Below are 16727 nucleotides of genomic sequence, written 5' to 3' on the forward strand. Positions count from 1 at the left end.
GTCTCTTTTTTTCTCTTTCCTTTATTAAAAAGGAATTGTACCCACATGCAATACAGCTGCCTAAGAGGATGCTTGATATTGCCTTGAATTGTACCATCCCTTTAACTACCGCGTTCCCCTTCCCCCTCTCTTATTTTACACAGTCGTTTGAAATGGAACTATGCAGTTATTGCCTGAGGTTTTTCCGTGTAAAAGTTTATAGATCTCTCGTAGTGCTGGAGTGTGTCGGTAGAGCTAGAACTGGTAACCTGTTGCTAGTAGAGGAACATCCTCCACCCTGAAAATATTCTGCCTGCCCTGAAAAAATGATGCGGTTAAACTCCACATTACAGGATGCTGTGCAAATTGCTGATTTTTTTTTTCCCCCAGGTTTTTTAGTGAAGTCTCTGTATGGGACCCAGTTCCCCGGGTTGTATCTAGCTAGGACAGAGTGCGTGTCCTCGTCTTTGCTCTCCCGAGGTGTTTTGCAGAAGCTGATGCCTTTGCAGGTTTCAGGGGAAAGCCAGGATGAGAAAGCAGTCTGACTCGGGTGGTGTCTTCTTGTCCTCCTGGAACAGAACATTGCAGAGAGGCCACTCTGCCCCATTTTCAAGAAGTCGATAAATCCAGAATACCTGTAGGCCACAGAGATTTCAGGTGCGTTCTTCCAATGGCTAGTAGAACGTGAACCCCTTACTGAATTCTTCAGGTGCCCTTTCTCCTTCATAGCGAGTACAGATGCCGTGGCAATGCCAAGGACTGCAAAAGTCAGCCTGGGGGCCGAGAGGTGCTCTCTGGTGTTTCCCTCTAATAGCACACACTCAGGTGCGTTTGTCCACATGTCGCTTTCTTCCTTCTGTCTACTACAAAGACATGAATGTATTTGGGCTCATAGATGGGGGATGACGATGCCCAAGAGCTCTGAGGACTTGGGACACCTTATTTCTGTTGTGATTTCAAGAAGAGCAGAAGCCAAACGAACCTTACTGTTTGGTGACCAGGGAGCGTGCCAGCTACCCGAAACGCTTCCAGAGTGATTTTTGGTGCTAAATTTCACTTTGCTCTTTCAAGCTAGTGAACGGGACATAATCACTGGCTCTGCAAATGTGCGATACAACGTTAAGATGAGACCAGGCTTGTTTGTGGTATGAACCCTGCAGTAGGTTGACCTGTACTTTTCAGCACTTGCAAAGCTGCTGTGCAGCGTGCTGCTATCCGCATCTTTGTGAGTTTTTTTTTTTTTTTTTGAGGGGGGGAGAGGTGGGTTTGGAAGAGGGGTTTGGGGTTTTCTTGGGTTTAGAGGGTTTTCTTCCAAATTAAGTTACTGCACACCTTCCTTCTAAAGGGTTTTTTTTATGAGAAACCTTGCAACTCGATTTAATAGAGGCCTAAGCTGGGGCTCTTAGGGTGCATCCTAAAGGACCCAGTGAGTATAACGGAGTACAATTTCTCAGTCTGCATGTGTTATTGACAACTTCAGCACTTCCCATCTCGTTTCCTCCAGTTACACTTGAGGGATATAGCTCAACTGTGTGGTGGTTGGACCAAATGAACTATTTAAGTGGCGTACGTTTATTCTGAAGGATGAGAAAACTGAAGTGTCTTCTAAGTGTTTCAATAGGCAGTTTCTCTCTTGGGGCCTGACTGTTTACAGAACAAATTAGCTTCCCGCGCTTGTTTCCATTTAACAAACCATACGTTGTATGTATAACAAGTGCTCTGAGAACGGTTAGATTCAAGTCCTTCAGGCTAGAGAGGATTCTTGTTCTATGCTCAAGAGGGATCATCTGAGTACTTAGGATGCTACAATTAGACTCCGTGTGTTTACATGCGTGGTATTTTTCATTTCTTCTATTTACTTCTTCCAGTTTATTTGTGTCCCTCTGACTTTTTTTTTTTTTTTTAGCTTTGTCCAGTTTCTCTAATAACGTATGAACTCAGATGAAATTTGAAAATCATGATGTTTAAAATGACTCAAAATGAGGCAAAGGTAAATTTACTGAATCCAACTGTATAAAAGTAAATACGATGCTGTTTAGGGAAAGCATGCATGCATTTAGGCATTTCTAATGCCTAAATGCATGCAAAGTATGCTTAATATTTAAAATAACTTAAAAATGGTATTTTACATTACTCACGTTTCTAAAGCAATAGGCTCTTTTAATAGTTCTCTGCTAATTGTACAGCAAATTTCATTTCTATAGATAACCGGTACTTTCCAGCAAATGAGACCAGGGATTTCCTGGAGTTCTAAAAATCACATTATTTGTCTGTAACATTCTCCAAAGATAGTAATAACTGGTCTGTACTCCTCTTCCTCCCTAAAGTCAACGTTCAGGGTCTTAACACACAAGGCTTTGTAGCTTGCTGGTTCCAACTCTTCTTCCAGTGCTATGAAATCTTAGTCTTGTCATGTTCTGAGAGCAAGTTTTCCAGTCCCAAAGACACAATTTCTTTCTGCGCTTCCCAGTTAGAACCACTTGAATTCATCTTTTAATGCTATGATCAGTATTGGCTGTTGTTTATAAGCTCCTTGGCAGAAGTAGTGTAGGAGAAAAAGATTAAGGAAACACTGAAAAATATACTTTTGTTTTAACAGCACTGCAATAGTGCATGAGAGGAGTGGCTTATTTTTAATGTGAGATTTGGAAACACTTAGTTTTGTCTTTTTAACAGTTTTTGAGTTGGGGTGTGGTTTGGTTTTTTTTTGTGTGAGTTTTTCTTTTTGGGGTGCTGGTTTTTGTTTTTTAAATTTTGTTAGAGAATAGATGAATGAGCAGACATAAGCACAGGTCAATGGAAATCTGTCTCTAAATATAGATCAAACATTTTGCTTTAAAGAATCCAATCTCAAGCTGATAGTCACGTCTTGATGTTTGAGAACTCGGCGCCTAGACAGTAATCTAAGATATATGCAAATTGGTACCTCCTAAATTTCCCAATGTATTTACACGATTTTTTACAATGTGCTTCGTGTATTTATATTCAGTACAGGATAGCAATTATGAATTTTATATTTCCAGCTGGGCAAATGAGATTGAAGGACTCATGTGGAAGGGGTCTTATCAATACGTGACTTAAACTTCAGAACTGGGAAAAGTGAGGAGGAACACGTTCAAAAAGTATGAACAGATTAAATGTTGGTTAAATTTCACCTCAGTTTAACAATAGCACACAAAAAGGGTGGCCTGATTGAGCCTGAATTTTCAAAGCGTCTGAAGAAACATTTTAAACATCTTGCAGATGTTGCACTCTCAATTTCTCAAAGCCAAACAGTTGTGGTTTTGACCCCTCTAAAAAACATAAAGCAGATGATAGTAATTTTTTTTCCTTCTACAGTGTCAAGGATTCAGCTGTAAAATTGCTGTTCTGACTCAGCAGCTGGTTTTTCATAGTGTGGAGCACTGGGTTTGAGGTAGCTCTCCTGGGGACACGTTCATTCAAAAAGAATGGTAAGTGGCCAAACTGAATCTGTGGAAGAATAGTTTGTTTTTTACTGCAAGACTGTAACAGTGAATATCTGCCAGAGACAGGTACCGGTCAATTGAACTACACGTGACCCGGAATTTTCTTCATAGCATATCTTGAGCATTTCAATTTGGTTAATAATATATTAAATACAGTAGGTGGCAATAAGCTAAAAGTCTACTGATTTGATTGTTTTATCTCTTTTTTCCAGAAGTGTCTTTGCTCAAAGCGTTAAACTTTTGGTTATGATAGACACGGAAAAAAAAGTCTAGTCCTTGAAGTTATGGTCTGTTTTTCCTCTCAAACTTTTACTAACCGTGGAGCTCTTTACACTTCGCAGTTTCTCGAGCTGCTTTACCCCTCGTTACATCTCATATTTAGTCCTTAGTTACTGCTGTCAACCTGCTTTCAAATGCGGGGTTCCACTGTTCAGGGTTCCAGTATTGGTAACGTTACGGGAAGATTTGCTGGAGCAAAGTTGTACTTCCCTTCTTTTATCACAAAGTGGCTCTATGGAATGGGGCATTTTCTCACTGTGTGTTCTAGATCTCGCTGGTTTCTTCAGCATGTATTAGTGAAAAAGAGGAATGATCTCTAACAAGCTGCTAGTTAAATGTACTATGCATCATACTGCGTTTTTTTTTTTTTTTTCTAAAATGTGTATCTAGGAAACTAAGATCACCTTCTCTAAAAATGATAATCCTTCCTATGTATTTTTATTTTTAGTTTGCATACAAATTACATCTTCTGCTTTTCAAAAATTAAACTACAGTGCCTCCACTTCATGCAGCTTTTACCTCCATTTCGCATTACTTATTTTGGTCCCTATTAGAGCTCTGTTACGGGTTAGAAATTATTTTAGGATACGTATCTGTCCATGCGTTTGCTTTGTTAAGCACAAACCTATGCAGAAAATGAGAATTTGATCACAGTGAATACTTTGAGCAGTTAGCAGCAAATAGAAGAGCTCTTGACTTTGATATATTCTTCTTTCTCACAAAAGCAAAATTTGGTTGTCTAAAGTGGAATTGATCACCACGACAAGTAGTGAGGGGTTTTGAGCTTGGGTGAGTTCTGTTTTGAATGTGTTGTGTGTAGTGTTTGAGTTCCAACAAAGTGGTTTTCCCTACTGAAATGACCGCACGGAGGTATTTTTTGCTATTTCTGAGGTGTCTGTCTGTTCATGGCTGATGAGGTTCCCTGAAGGGAAAAACTGGAAGTCGCTAAACACAGTCAAAACTTCAAAGTGAGAACAGCTGAATTAGGTATCGTAACCCAAGGACTGGGCCCAAACGGGAGTACTGCAAAAATTCTTCCCCAGAGGAAGTAAAGACGGAATTCTAAGTGAAGTTCTAAGTGAATTCTAAGTCAGAGATCAGTAGCGCAGGTAATCCAGTAGCGGTGGTACGTTAAAGAGAAGGTGTCATTATAACGGTTGTGTTTGTACAGTGACTGACAGAAACAGTATTTTTTTTTTTAACAGTTAAGCACTTCTTGCTTTCCATCCGAAACACAAGTTTTGCTCTTGCAGATTCTTGGACTTCGCTTTTTCTTCCTCGAAGCCAGTTTTAGAGGCTATTTTGCATAGGATATTCAAATAATTCTGGCATTTTTCCTTAAGAACTGAGTAGAGTTTGAAAACTGGGTACCTTAATCTATCCTTCCCTTTCAGAGTTGTTTTTTCCTGAACAGATTCTTGCTACGTTAAACAAGTGAAGCCATATAACAAACATCTCGGTAATCAGGCCAACATAAAGTACTCATAAATTATCACCAGGCAGCTCTAAATCTGTCATAAATTCTTACTGACTTGTTCACAGGAATGTTTATGTAATTGAAAGAAAATATAGAGAGGAAGTTAAGTCTCCTTTTTACAAGTTAAATCAACTCTAGCGAGATGAAAAACACCCCCACACTTGGCTTTGGAGCAGCAGAGACATTCTTGAAAAGCAAACCTCTATGAAATCTTGGATTTGATTTCAGAATTTGATTTCATCATAAAGGTGTAAAAAATAGCAGTTTTCCAGGTGTCGCTGTTTGCTGTCTACTTGCATATTCCTTGTGTAACAGGGGATCACCTTGGTCAAGGAGGTACAGATTTGGAATCCTTCCAGCAGAACACGTTTTGGCATAGCTGGGAACATAGATATAAATTAGGATGTGTTAAAGCTGGGAATCATTGAAAGGAGTCCAAGGAGTCACAGTTCTGCAGATGTGAAAAAAAAAAAAACAAACCCAAACCACCACAAAACCCACTGAACGAGACGTTATCTTATATGACATCCCTTAAAAAGAGGTGTAGAAGCTGCAGATAAGTATATTAGGAGATGTCTATGATATTTTAGAGTGTAAATTACAAAGAAGTATGTGAGGAACTGATAGGGGTTTGTACACCAACGAGTGAAATGTCAATAATCAAAGTAAATGAGAAGTCGTTAAGCCTATGCAATTAACAAAAGGCAGCTTATTCCATTGATCACAGTGACACAGTTGTGAAATATGATGTAGGAAAGACAGACTATTTGGAATGTATTAATCACAGGGATAGGAAGTTTATAATCTTAACAGAACAGGTGGCTAGGATGCATTTGTTCAAACTAAAGAATTTTAAATCAGCAAGTCCAAACAATAAATAGCCAAATGTCTGAGATGGATAAGACGAAGCGTCCTTTGAATCACGCCTGGTAAAATTTCTCGTGCCTTGAAAAAATGAGAAATTTCTAAAGGATTGTGAACAGTGATGATTCTAGTGTTTTGAAAGAGGTGACCAAGGCAACTATTGACCTGAATCAGTCCTGAGTAAAACAGTGGAATGGCAGATTTAAGGTTATATGGAAAAGCAGATTCTACTCTGAACATCATAGCGTTTTTCTGGGTGTTGCTGATTGTTGTGGTTTTACGAGAGACTGGTTTCAGCAAACATTGCTGACAGATTTCCAATTGTTTTGCTTGTGATTTCTTTTTTTTTTTTAATGCATCAGTGTCGATACATGAACTTTGGTTTTCTTTAGGGAATTTGATTTATTATCACACAGCATTTTGATTTTAAAAAAGCTTCTATTCCATAGCACTGGTAGAGAACGTATTAGATGGACTAACATATTGGTCACGTTATTTGTACAATGTTACTTAATGTTTTTGTCCATGATCTGTAAAACCTTTGATGATAAAGCTGCAGATGATATAAAATGGGTAAAGAGTGAATTGAATTGCAAGAACAAGTAGCTATCACAATATGATGCGTGTCTGCTTCCAATGTCCAACAGCATGTTTTTGTTACGTTATGGACAAAGTGTAGCTTTCTCATACACAGTGGACTTAAGAATGCCAGTAAGACCAGCTTGAAAACGGTGGTGTGGAAATGAAAGTGGGTGGTATCATCCATAGAAACTCCAAAGTGTCTGCAATGGCGTGTAAAGCAGGGCCTGTGGGTACATAAAGAGGATCTGTCCTGAAGGAGGGAGGAAGTGATCTATGTGCTTCATCAATAAGACATCAGCTGGAGCAGTGCATAGAGCTCTGGTATTTGTGTTTCAGGGATAAAATGGATTCAACCAAAATTTAGAAGAGGACCTCAAAAAGTGATGCAAGGGCTGGGGGAAAAGTCTTGCAGTGTAAAGTTTGAGTTGAATTTGTTTTGTTGAATTGGAGAGAAGGCTGAGAAGTGACGTATTCGTGAGGTGTGGGAGAGATGCAGGGCTCTTCAGCCTTGCTGGCAAAAGAATAACAAGTTTTACTGGCTGGAAGAAAAAAAAACACCTTGTAAAATCATGTAAAGGAAGGGAATTAATTCCTAATTTCTACTTCTCTACGGAAAACTGAGTCTAAGCAAAAGTCTCAGAAAAGCATTCAGTTTTTACTTAAATGCTCCCAGCTGTTCTGTATGCTTCAAATGTCATGGATTATTGTAAAGCTAATTCCCTTGCTTTACATGTCTCACCTAAAAATAGGAACAGAAAGGAACTTAAGAGACCCTCTGATAAAGGTCCTTGTCTCAGGTCTACATCGTCTGTGCTTGGAGAGTGATTGTCATGAAATACTAAGATACTGGGGTTTTGTTGGTCATCTATGGATCAGGAAGAACTTCATTCTTGAACTGTATAATTTGGCCTTTTAATCTTCTCACCTTCCTTTGAGATTGGCTGCTTGAAGAAGTGCAGTATTGAACACAGGTGAGCTGAGCCTTCAGGTGGGCAGATATTCATCTTTTTGTTTTCCTAGCGCAGTTTCCTTGCAGACTGCGTCATGCAATGACTAGACTTCTGGCTGGGAAAGAGATTTCCCCAAAGTCAGATTGGCAGGGACATTCCTGTAGTATAGGGGGCAGGCTGTGTATACCACCAGCTGGAATTCCCTAGGTACTTCTCACCTAAGGGCTTTCCTGCTACGTCGGGCGGTGGGGATGATGGTGGTACCTTAGTAATCTCTTTATTTATTGTAGCAATCAGTTTAATTTTCTAGGTTTGAGGTATTTGGCCTAGGTAATTCCCGAAGCTTTACAAAAGCACAGCTGTGTGAAATTGTCCTGAAATGTAACGGCTGTGACGGAGAGATGGCCATGGTGAATGATCTAACATCTTTTCATATTAACCTCCACTCACGCACAGCATTCCCAGATACTTGGAAGTTTCAGTACATTCACTCAATTCCAGTGGAGAGTCGTTCGCCTAATCCGTCGCTGAAACCTTCCAGACAGTATGTAACAGTATAAGTACATAAAGGTAATTTAAAGAAAAAAATATTAATCTTCTTTGCAACATAAACTCAAGAAATAAGTAGTGCTAGCCTCAATTATATACATTAGGATATTTTTGCTTAGGACATGCCCAAGCCCTTAATTCTGCAGCCTAGCAATTATCGTTATCTGATAATCACAAGCGCAAGAATGAACACTGCACTGCACTGCGTCTAACGTATCTTAAAAATTAGTGTAGTCTATTGCTTTTTTCCTCATGGTGTCACTATAGGATAAAGTTAATGTTCTTTGGGTATTCTCTATACTGGAGCGTATTTCCATCTCCTTTGTCTCACTCTGACTTTCTGGGCTTTCTGTTACATGTTTAGAAAAGGTGATAACAGATGTACTGCCTTCAAATCTGGACATGTTCTCTCGAGCATTAACCCATCCTTAACGTTGTGCATGACTTTTTAATTTTGTTTTTTAAAAGGATATAATATTAGAATAAATTTAGCTTTGGATAAAGGTTCTAGAGAATTTGAGCAGTTCTAATGCTTGAAGGTAGGAACTGCCATGTTTAAAAAAAAAATGACCAAAAGGCATGTATCTTACAATTAAGTGATCTTATGATGTTAAATCTGTGGTATATTTTTCTATGTGTGAGGAAGAAGTCAAAGGCCCTCAGTTTCTGCATAAGCATCACCTTTTCTTCTGTGGTTGTAGTATTTTGAATTCAGCTTTCTTGATTGATGGAAAAAGCAGGTTTCTTTTCCAAGCTCTTGGTGGCAAGAATAGAGAGAGATAGTTTTGTTTCATTTACGTATCGATAGCATTTTTGTCTGTCCAGCTGTTACCATTTTACCCAGACCCACATTCTCAAAGACATCTCGGTAGCTGACTCCCATAGCGGAAGGGTGACAGAGGTGGCACTAGCGAATGCATATACATGTTAAGTAGGACCGAAGAGAAATTTGCATGTACAAAAGCGGGAGCCGAGGCATGGAGGCACCGTTTCCCATTCCTGCATTTGGAGCACATCCTTCCTGACAGGCAAGGACCATGGGCCATTTCCCTGATTTCCCTTTTATGCCTCTCTGGTAGGACAGCAGTGTTTGGGCTGGTTGCGTTCAGGATTGTGATGAGGGTGACTGTCTGGTCAGTAGGAAGGAAATCATCCACCAGTTCCACGGAATGTACCTCCTCGCGTGAACCCTGGCTGCAAGTGAATCTTGCACGTTTGCTCCAGTTAGCTGAGCTTGTGATCAGCCCCCGTCTAGCTTGGGTTATCAGCTCACCTGTGTGAACGTTAACTAGAACCACTGTATTCGAGGGTGGACTTGATCGCAGTATGGTCAATTTGCTAGTTTAGCAAAGATGTTGGTTCACTAAAGAAGTTACAGAGCACTAAACGGTCACAGAGCTTTTCAGTAGAAGCCCGGGCGTTATCCCCCTGCGCTTTCCAGTGAGCTGAAAATTCTGTCAATATTTCCAGCAAGTTAAGAGTTAGTTGTTTTTTGAATCCTTTTTCTTTTCCCCACTCTCTTCAGCTGGTCTTTTTACATGAGATAACGGTTATCACTCTTTTCAGATAAGTGCCCACATCTAAATATTGTCTCTAATCCTTATGCCATGTCTTTCACTTACATCCTTGTCACTGCCACACAGTCCCTCCATAGAGTCAATTGTTCTTTGGGCTGGAAGTTTGGAGACAGTTGAAGTTACTATTTCTAGGCTGTTGACTTGATGATGTCTTAGACATCACTCTCCAGTGAAGTGTGAAGCGGGACAGCTGAGCAGCACACATTGAAAGAAATCTAGGGCAAAATTAAATGAGAATTCTGCACGTGGTGTGAACTGCCTGTTTTAATCTAGAACGGAAGCTATGAACTATTTCACAGTTGGATGTGAAAGTTTGTTAGTTGTCTAGCGGGGTGCTTTCTTTTCCAAAGGACTGACGCAACCTTCTTCATGACCTGCTAATTCCCTGCCCAATGGTCATCATTTTACGGCCATGCCAGTTTTTGATGCTGAGACGTTGGCTTCAAACTGCAAGGCATGTGTAGCACTGTCTTTCTTCAGGAGAAGCAGCCTCTCATAAACTTATTGGCAGAATACGAGAACCAGATATGCTGAGTGTCTCCTCCTACCAGCTGTGAGCTGTAGCTCCTCGGGCTTCTAATAAATGCCAGACAGGGTTGGAGGAGTCACCACGTCCAGTCTGAAATGCATCATCTGCTTTAGCAAACCCTCCACCTCCACCACACAGAATTCCCCTGTTGTTTCCCCAGGAGTTTCTCCAGTCTTTACGCCTTCTCCCACCAGCAGCTTTTTTACCTTGCGTGTTTAGAGACCTCACTATGCAAATAATTCTCAAAATCCTTTGTTACCCCCACTTACCTCACTTTGTTTCCAATTTCTTTATCTTCTCATCTCAAATGCAATCTGCTTCCATATCATCTCTCTTCTTTTGCCTGTTCTCCACCCTCCCACTGTATGGCAGTTGTTGCAATTAATTCCTGGTCTTGCAACATCCAAATGCTCCAGTTACCTCTCATGCTCTCCTTGATTGCCGCTGCTTCCCTCTTACCTTGAGTAGAGGTCAAGAATAGCAATCTTCCTCACTTTCTGATCTTTTGGAGCTGTCTGGCTTTTTCCCTGCCTTCAGTTTTAAGACTGACCATTGTTCCCTTCCTGCCTGTACACTTGCAGCATACTGGGAACTTTAGTGGAAAGTCACCTTGACCAAAAAGGACTAAAGATCAAGTTGTAACTGCTTTGGGTTAGTGCAGGTTTGTAGAAGGCTCTTTGGATCTGAAGAAAGGAATGCTGAACCACTGTCCAATGCCAGAGGGGACCCCACAGACTTGTCTCCAACTGGATTATGTTCGTATCAGTTAGTGAGGGAAATGTTTCCCTCTAAAATGCCAGGTTTCTGCAAAGAAAGAAATGCTTTGTGCCTGTTAACTCTTCTCTCTCCTTCCAGTTTTAATTTATGTCTGCTGTGGGGGTTCCGGTCATTCACTGACTCGCCACATCCCCAGATTTTTCTCTCCACACTCACTCGTTCCCCCACCAGTCTTTCATCTGTCTCATCTTTCATCTGTCTTGCTAGCCATCCTTCAGTCTCTTTTGCCCCAATTATCTCTCGCAAACAAGTTCAGCAGCTTACTGTGCCACCTTACCTGCTTGACATCTCTTTGATCAACCTAGATCAAATTCTTCCAGCAAGTTTTTCCCTTATGCCTGATTAGGATCATAGAATCATAGACTTGCTGAGGTTGGAAGGGACCTTTAAGATCATCAAGTCCAACCATTAACCTACCCTGACAAAAACCACTTCTAAACTATGTCCCTAAGTACCACATCTACCCTTTTTTTAAACACTTCCAGGGATGGTAAATCCACCACCTCCCTGGGCAGCCTGTTCCAATGTTTAATAACCCTTTCAGTGAAAAAGTGTTTCCTAATATTCAATCTAAACCTCCCCTGACATAACTTAAACCCATTTCCTCTCGTCCTATCATTGTCACCAGGGAGAAGAGGTCAGCCCCCACCTCTCTACAACCTCCTTTCAGGTAGTTGTAGAGGGTGATAAGGTCTCCCCTCAGCCTGCTCTTCTCCAGGCTAAACAACCCCAGTTCCCTCAGTCGTTCCTCATAAGATTTGTCCTCCAGACCCCTCACCAGCTTTTTAGCCCTTCTCTGGACATGCTCCAACACCTCAATGTCCTTCTTGTAGTGAGGGGCCCAAAACTGAACGCAGTACAGTACACTGGTGGGGCCTCACCAGTGCCGAGTAGAGGGGGATGATCACTTCCCTAGTCCTGCTCACCACACTGTTCCTGATACAGGCCAGGATGCTGTTGGCCTTCTTGGCCACCTGGTTAAGAGTTGAACTCGCAGCTCTGTCTCATCCTTGTAATTTTAGGGGTCACTCAGCTATATAAGAGGTGCCCCAGTTCCATAGCCTGAAAATCGGGCCACTTTGTACTTTCGGTGCCTGGAGTGAACGTGCTTTAAGATAATTCCCTGTGCGACTCTTTACAGGGTGTGATTAAATATGGGAAGTCAGCAGCTGAGTAGTGTAGTACACTGAAGAACCAGTCAATTAAGGACTTTAAAGTATGAAGTATTTACCATCTGTAAACAAGATATGTGTTCTAAACCAAGACTGTCTCCACAGCGATGCCTGGGTTTGCGCGGGACAAGATCCAAAGCCCAATGAAATTGGGGAAAGGGGAGGGGAGGACCTTTCACTGATTTCAGTGTCCTTTGGATCAGGCCCCTTATGTCCTTCAGCAATGATAAAATGATGCACAAAGCACTGGGACTGTACAACTTCATTTTATTTTGTGTGCTTTTATAGGATATAAATAAATGACAAAATTACAAAATTTATAACTGGAAGCCCAAGCATATTTACATAAGTATTTGTTGCAGTGAGGCTACTATTTACTGTTCTCCTATACAATTTTCCTTTTGGTACCATATTTTTAGTGTTATTTTTTTACTGTCAGTTGACTACGTACATATCAACAGTGAATAGGCAAAATATGTACAAGGAACTATTTTGTTCAAGTAAATTGAATACTGTATTAAAAGTATGTCATCACTCAGCGCTATGATTAGGTTTAACTAAACCATATACAATTATCAGGTTTAAACCAAGTTCAATTATCCATTTTTTGGAATTTACCAACTGATGATTCGAACTGAAAACCTCAGCTGGATATGAAATAATAATTAAAAAAACATTAAGACAACCACACAATTTATCAATATCTCTATAATGAACTTCAAAATGATTCACAATTTGACTGGATAGAACAATATACGTTAAAATGTCATTTTTCTCCTATAGTGATATTTGTACTGTTATAATTTCAGTTCTACATAAATATACATCATGGTATTATACAAATACTCCACAGACATTAAAAAAATTAAAACACTTCAAAGAAAATGTAAGTAAATCTTATTTAATCAAATATTAAGCAAATGCTTAACTATTTTGTTCCATGAAAACGTTTTTATTACTTTGGAATTTTTTTTGTTTTCTTGCTATTTTTATTTAGAAAATGTTTTGCAGTAGAATTTTATCAACACTCTTCCAAACGAGCTTTCTGTGAGAGAAATCTTGATAGCAAAATCCATGGTTTTGACTTTTTTTAGAACCACTGAGATTATTTTTTAAAAATACTAGTAGAATTCATGGCTATAGCAATGCTGAACTACATAAACTATATGTAGGTGTAGTAGAATGAGCATTCCACTTTCATTCCAGACTGATCACACGGAACATCCAGTGCACTGATGCTACAACTCTTATAATTTTCATAATGCTGCAATAGCAGTGGTTTACTTAACTTTAAAATAAACAATATTTGTCATAATTAATCTGGCTTCCTTCCATAAATATTCATATGTTTTCCTATAGTACTTCTCTTCCATAAAAATATCTAATAAATGTTTTCTGTGCATTATCAATACCTTTTTCTAACCACTCATAAAACTCTGATCCTTTGTTACAATGCAAGAGGTTCCTATTTCTGTAGAGGATCAAAGGACACCAATGATTACATATAAAACCAGCGCACACAGAAATCAGGGTGCCTAATTTCTCGTCACTTTAATTAGTTCTTTATTCAACACAGTAATTATTAATGAATTCAGTGGTTTCACAAATACTCTATTTATTAATTCTGGTTCTATTTCAATTAAAAACTGCCAAGATTTAAATAAAAAACCAATCAAATATTCTACTCGTAGGCAGCATTAGTGTTAGTTTAGAGACCTTTTGCTTTTTTTTAAAAAGTAGAATCCGAAAATAAGGAATCAAAGAAAGCACTGTGGCAGAGTCACAAGGGAGAACTGCGTGAAAAATAAGGTATCTCACTCCTCTTGTGGACTGTAATTTTAAAAGTCTTCATATAGTGTCATTCTTCTGTCAGTGCTGCAGGAAGAAGAAATCACCAGAAATGACCGTCAGCCTTTTTTGTGTTAGTTACAAGGCCACTCATACAGTGCAGTCTTCCTCTCTGCTGGATTGAAACGTTGCCGTAAAGGAAAGGCTGTGCTGTGACTGCTTGGCGTGCAAGGCACAACAAGGAACAGGGGGACAGTTTTGTATCAGAAAATGGTAGTTTCATACTTGGTATTAATGCCTCTTTTGGCTTCTTGTCCAGGTTCAACAATCCACGGTAGATTCGCAAGAGTCTTTTGTTCAGATGGATCTATCTGCTTTAAGACAAATGCAAACATACAGACGGGTTACCATCTCTGTGCACAGCATTTCTAGCATTTTCTTTAGCGAAGAGAACACAGAACAAATCCCGTGTTGACAAAGTCCTACAGCAGCGAGTGCAGTGGTCTACACTCCCGTGTACCCACGGTTCTGCCTTCCGTATCCTGTTTAGCTCAGAGCTGTGTCTATCCCCGAGCTACGGGGCATCAGAGTTCGGTAAAGCTACGCTTGATCCTGAGAAGTCCTTTTGCTACCGAGACTGATGCCGGCATCAGGGAATGTTCTTTCTTAAAATTTTATGGATGAAGATTCTGTGGCAATGGATGACAAAGGGTATGGTCATACATTTTTTTTGGTTTTTTCCCTCCCCTTCCTCTCATGCAGTAATTAAATATCACAGAGTATGGTTCTCACTTCATAGCCAGTGAGTATGGTACAGTGTGCGGTCATTTTTCCCCTTCCCTCCCAAGCCACCCCGTCCCTGTATTTTCACTTGATTTAAAATAGTTTTCGTATTTTTTTTTAAAAAGCTCTACCATAAAAGAATATTTCTGTGTCATCTATGCACTTCAGGAGGGCACTTTAAAGATCAATCAATACGTAGGCTCCAATGAGTTTGGATTCCTACGAGTTCGGGATTCCAAAGACAAAATTGAAAAGGTACATTGAATCCCAGTTTTGGAACAGGAGGGTCTGCCGAGGTAAAAAAAAAAAAAGTAGTTGCTTGATGTGACAAGATAATTGTAAATTGATTTGGAACCGTAATTTGGTCGAGTATCAAACAAATTTGGTGCGGATTTTATTTCTTGATTCAAGATCAGGAAAGTCCACGGAACCGCACAGTTTTAGAGGTGTGCATTGTCTGTCATCCTCAGCACTCAAAAAAGCACATGTTGGAATTAGACCGAATCAATTACGGCTCTGGAATTACTTTAAAAGGCAAATCCACAACACTAGCCAAGCCACGTCTAAAACTGGAGGAATCCGAAATGAGCAGCTGTTCCACACGCCTGCCCGTGCTGCAGTGACACAACTCCACCGGCTGACGAGCGGAGGTGGCACGGCTGAGACACAGGACATTTCTGACCCAACAGGTACATTTATTTATACAGCTTCTACGTATATCAACTCTTAACTGTATAACTGAATTTTATCTTTTTTTTTTTTTTTTTCATGCGTGACTACTTTCTACTTACCACTGACTTTCGAATACTAACACGTGGTTTGGGAATAGGCTTGGAGGGTTTATTTTCAAAGCTTTCTGGGAGGGTTGAAGAATGGCCCCCTTTTCGTGCCTGTAGTGCAAGCTGATAGGCCACCTCAAATGCTTGTCCTAGTGTAAGAATGATTTCGTAAGCTAAATTCTGGAACAAAACAAAAACAGTTAAAACTGAGTGAGGTTGAATTACCGTTAGATACGAGAAGTGGGGTACTACTGTCTGTAGAAGTGATTTGTAATGTAAATAATTAAAATCACAGTGGTAATAACTTCCTAAGTGTCTGTAGTATTTACATGTCATTGATTTCTCATTGATTAACAACAATCTAAATGTAATTTACTGCACTGAAAGTAATTCCAAAAACCTTGAAAACATTGTCTCACTAAACGTGAAAACAGGAGTGGGTGAGTGTGTGTCATCTCTTTTTGTAAGCACGTTAACCTCCCCCCAACCACCTTCCCAGCTCCCCCCGTATCTGCTGCTCTCAAGGTCTCACCCATCGTGCGCTACTGCACCTATCTGACATTCAGCCTTGCTCTATTTCGGACCTCCTCTGCTGACCTGTCCTCCTCCAGAGGTGGCAGCCCAAGGCGCTGCTTCCCCGGGGGGGGGAGGGGGAGGTGTACCTTGGGATGTGCTGCACTCTCCCCGAACCGCACGGGAGAAGGATACGGCCCTGATGTGAGGCTTCCAAAAGGACAAATAGCAACTGGCCAACGCGCCCGCTCTGCTTCACGGACGCAGTGCCCCTCCGCCTGCGCGGAAGTCAGCACGCCACTTCGGCCGCGTGTTTCAAGCGCTGGGGCAACCTTCTCGTGGTTTTGTTTTCCGGAAGTAAAAGTGCGTGTTTGAGGTTGAACTGGCACGTCAGAATGCTCTTGTAAGCGTGGGGGGTTAGTGTGCGTGACCAAAGAAGTCAGGCTCTTAAGAATAAGACCGTGTTCGGTGGTATAGCTAGAATACTTGAAGTTCTTATCGTGTAAGTAGAAGAAAACCCGTTGAAAGGTTTATAAAGCATGAATGAGGACCCAGGGGGGTGGTATAAACATTTTTTTTCTGTACAATTTTACATCAACTAAAAAGCAGCTGTGAGTTTCAAATTTGAGCTTCATCTAAACAGCAAGTGAATTTGTATGGTA

At 40.4% G+C, this 16727-nt stretch overlaps 1 protein-coding gene across 4 annotated transcripts in view; it reads right to left on the bottom strand.

The window, feature by feature from the left end:
• Positions 1-14092: 14092 nt before the first annotated feature.
• Positions 14093-16727, bottom strand: part of ANKS1B (ankyrin repeat and sterile alpha motif domain containing 1B) — a gene marked incomplete at its 5' end in the record, with an annotated part of 460979 nt that continues 458344 nt past the window's right edge. For all 4 annotated transcript variants that reach the window (XM_082485311.1, XM_082485313.1, XM_082485312.1 and 1 more), the window contains 2 exons: positions 14093-14364; positions 15565-15732. In XM_082485311.1, coding sequence (XP_082341437.1) covers positions 14254-14364; positions 15565-15732 — 279 coding nt within the window. In that variant the 3' untranslated portion in view covers positions 14093-14253. The remainder of the gene's footprint in view (positions 14365-15564; positions 15733-16727) is intronic.

This window comes from Vanellus vanellus (genome assembly GCF_965231255.1).
Source record: "Vanellus vanellus genome assembly, chromosome: 1".
NCBI lineage: Eukaryota > Metazoa > Chordata > Aves > Charadriiformes > Charadriidae > Vanellus > Vanellus vanellus.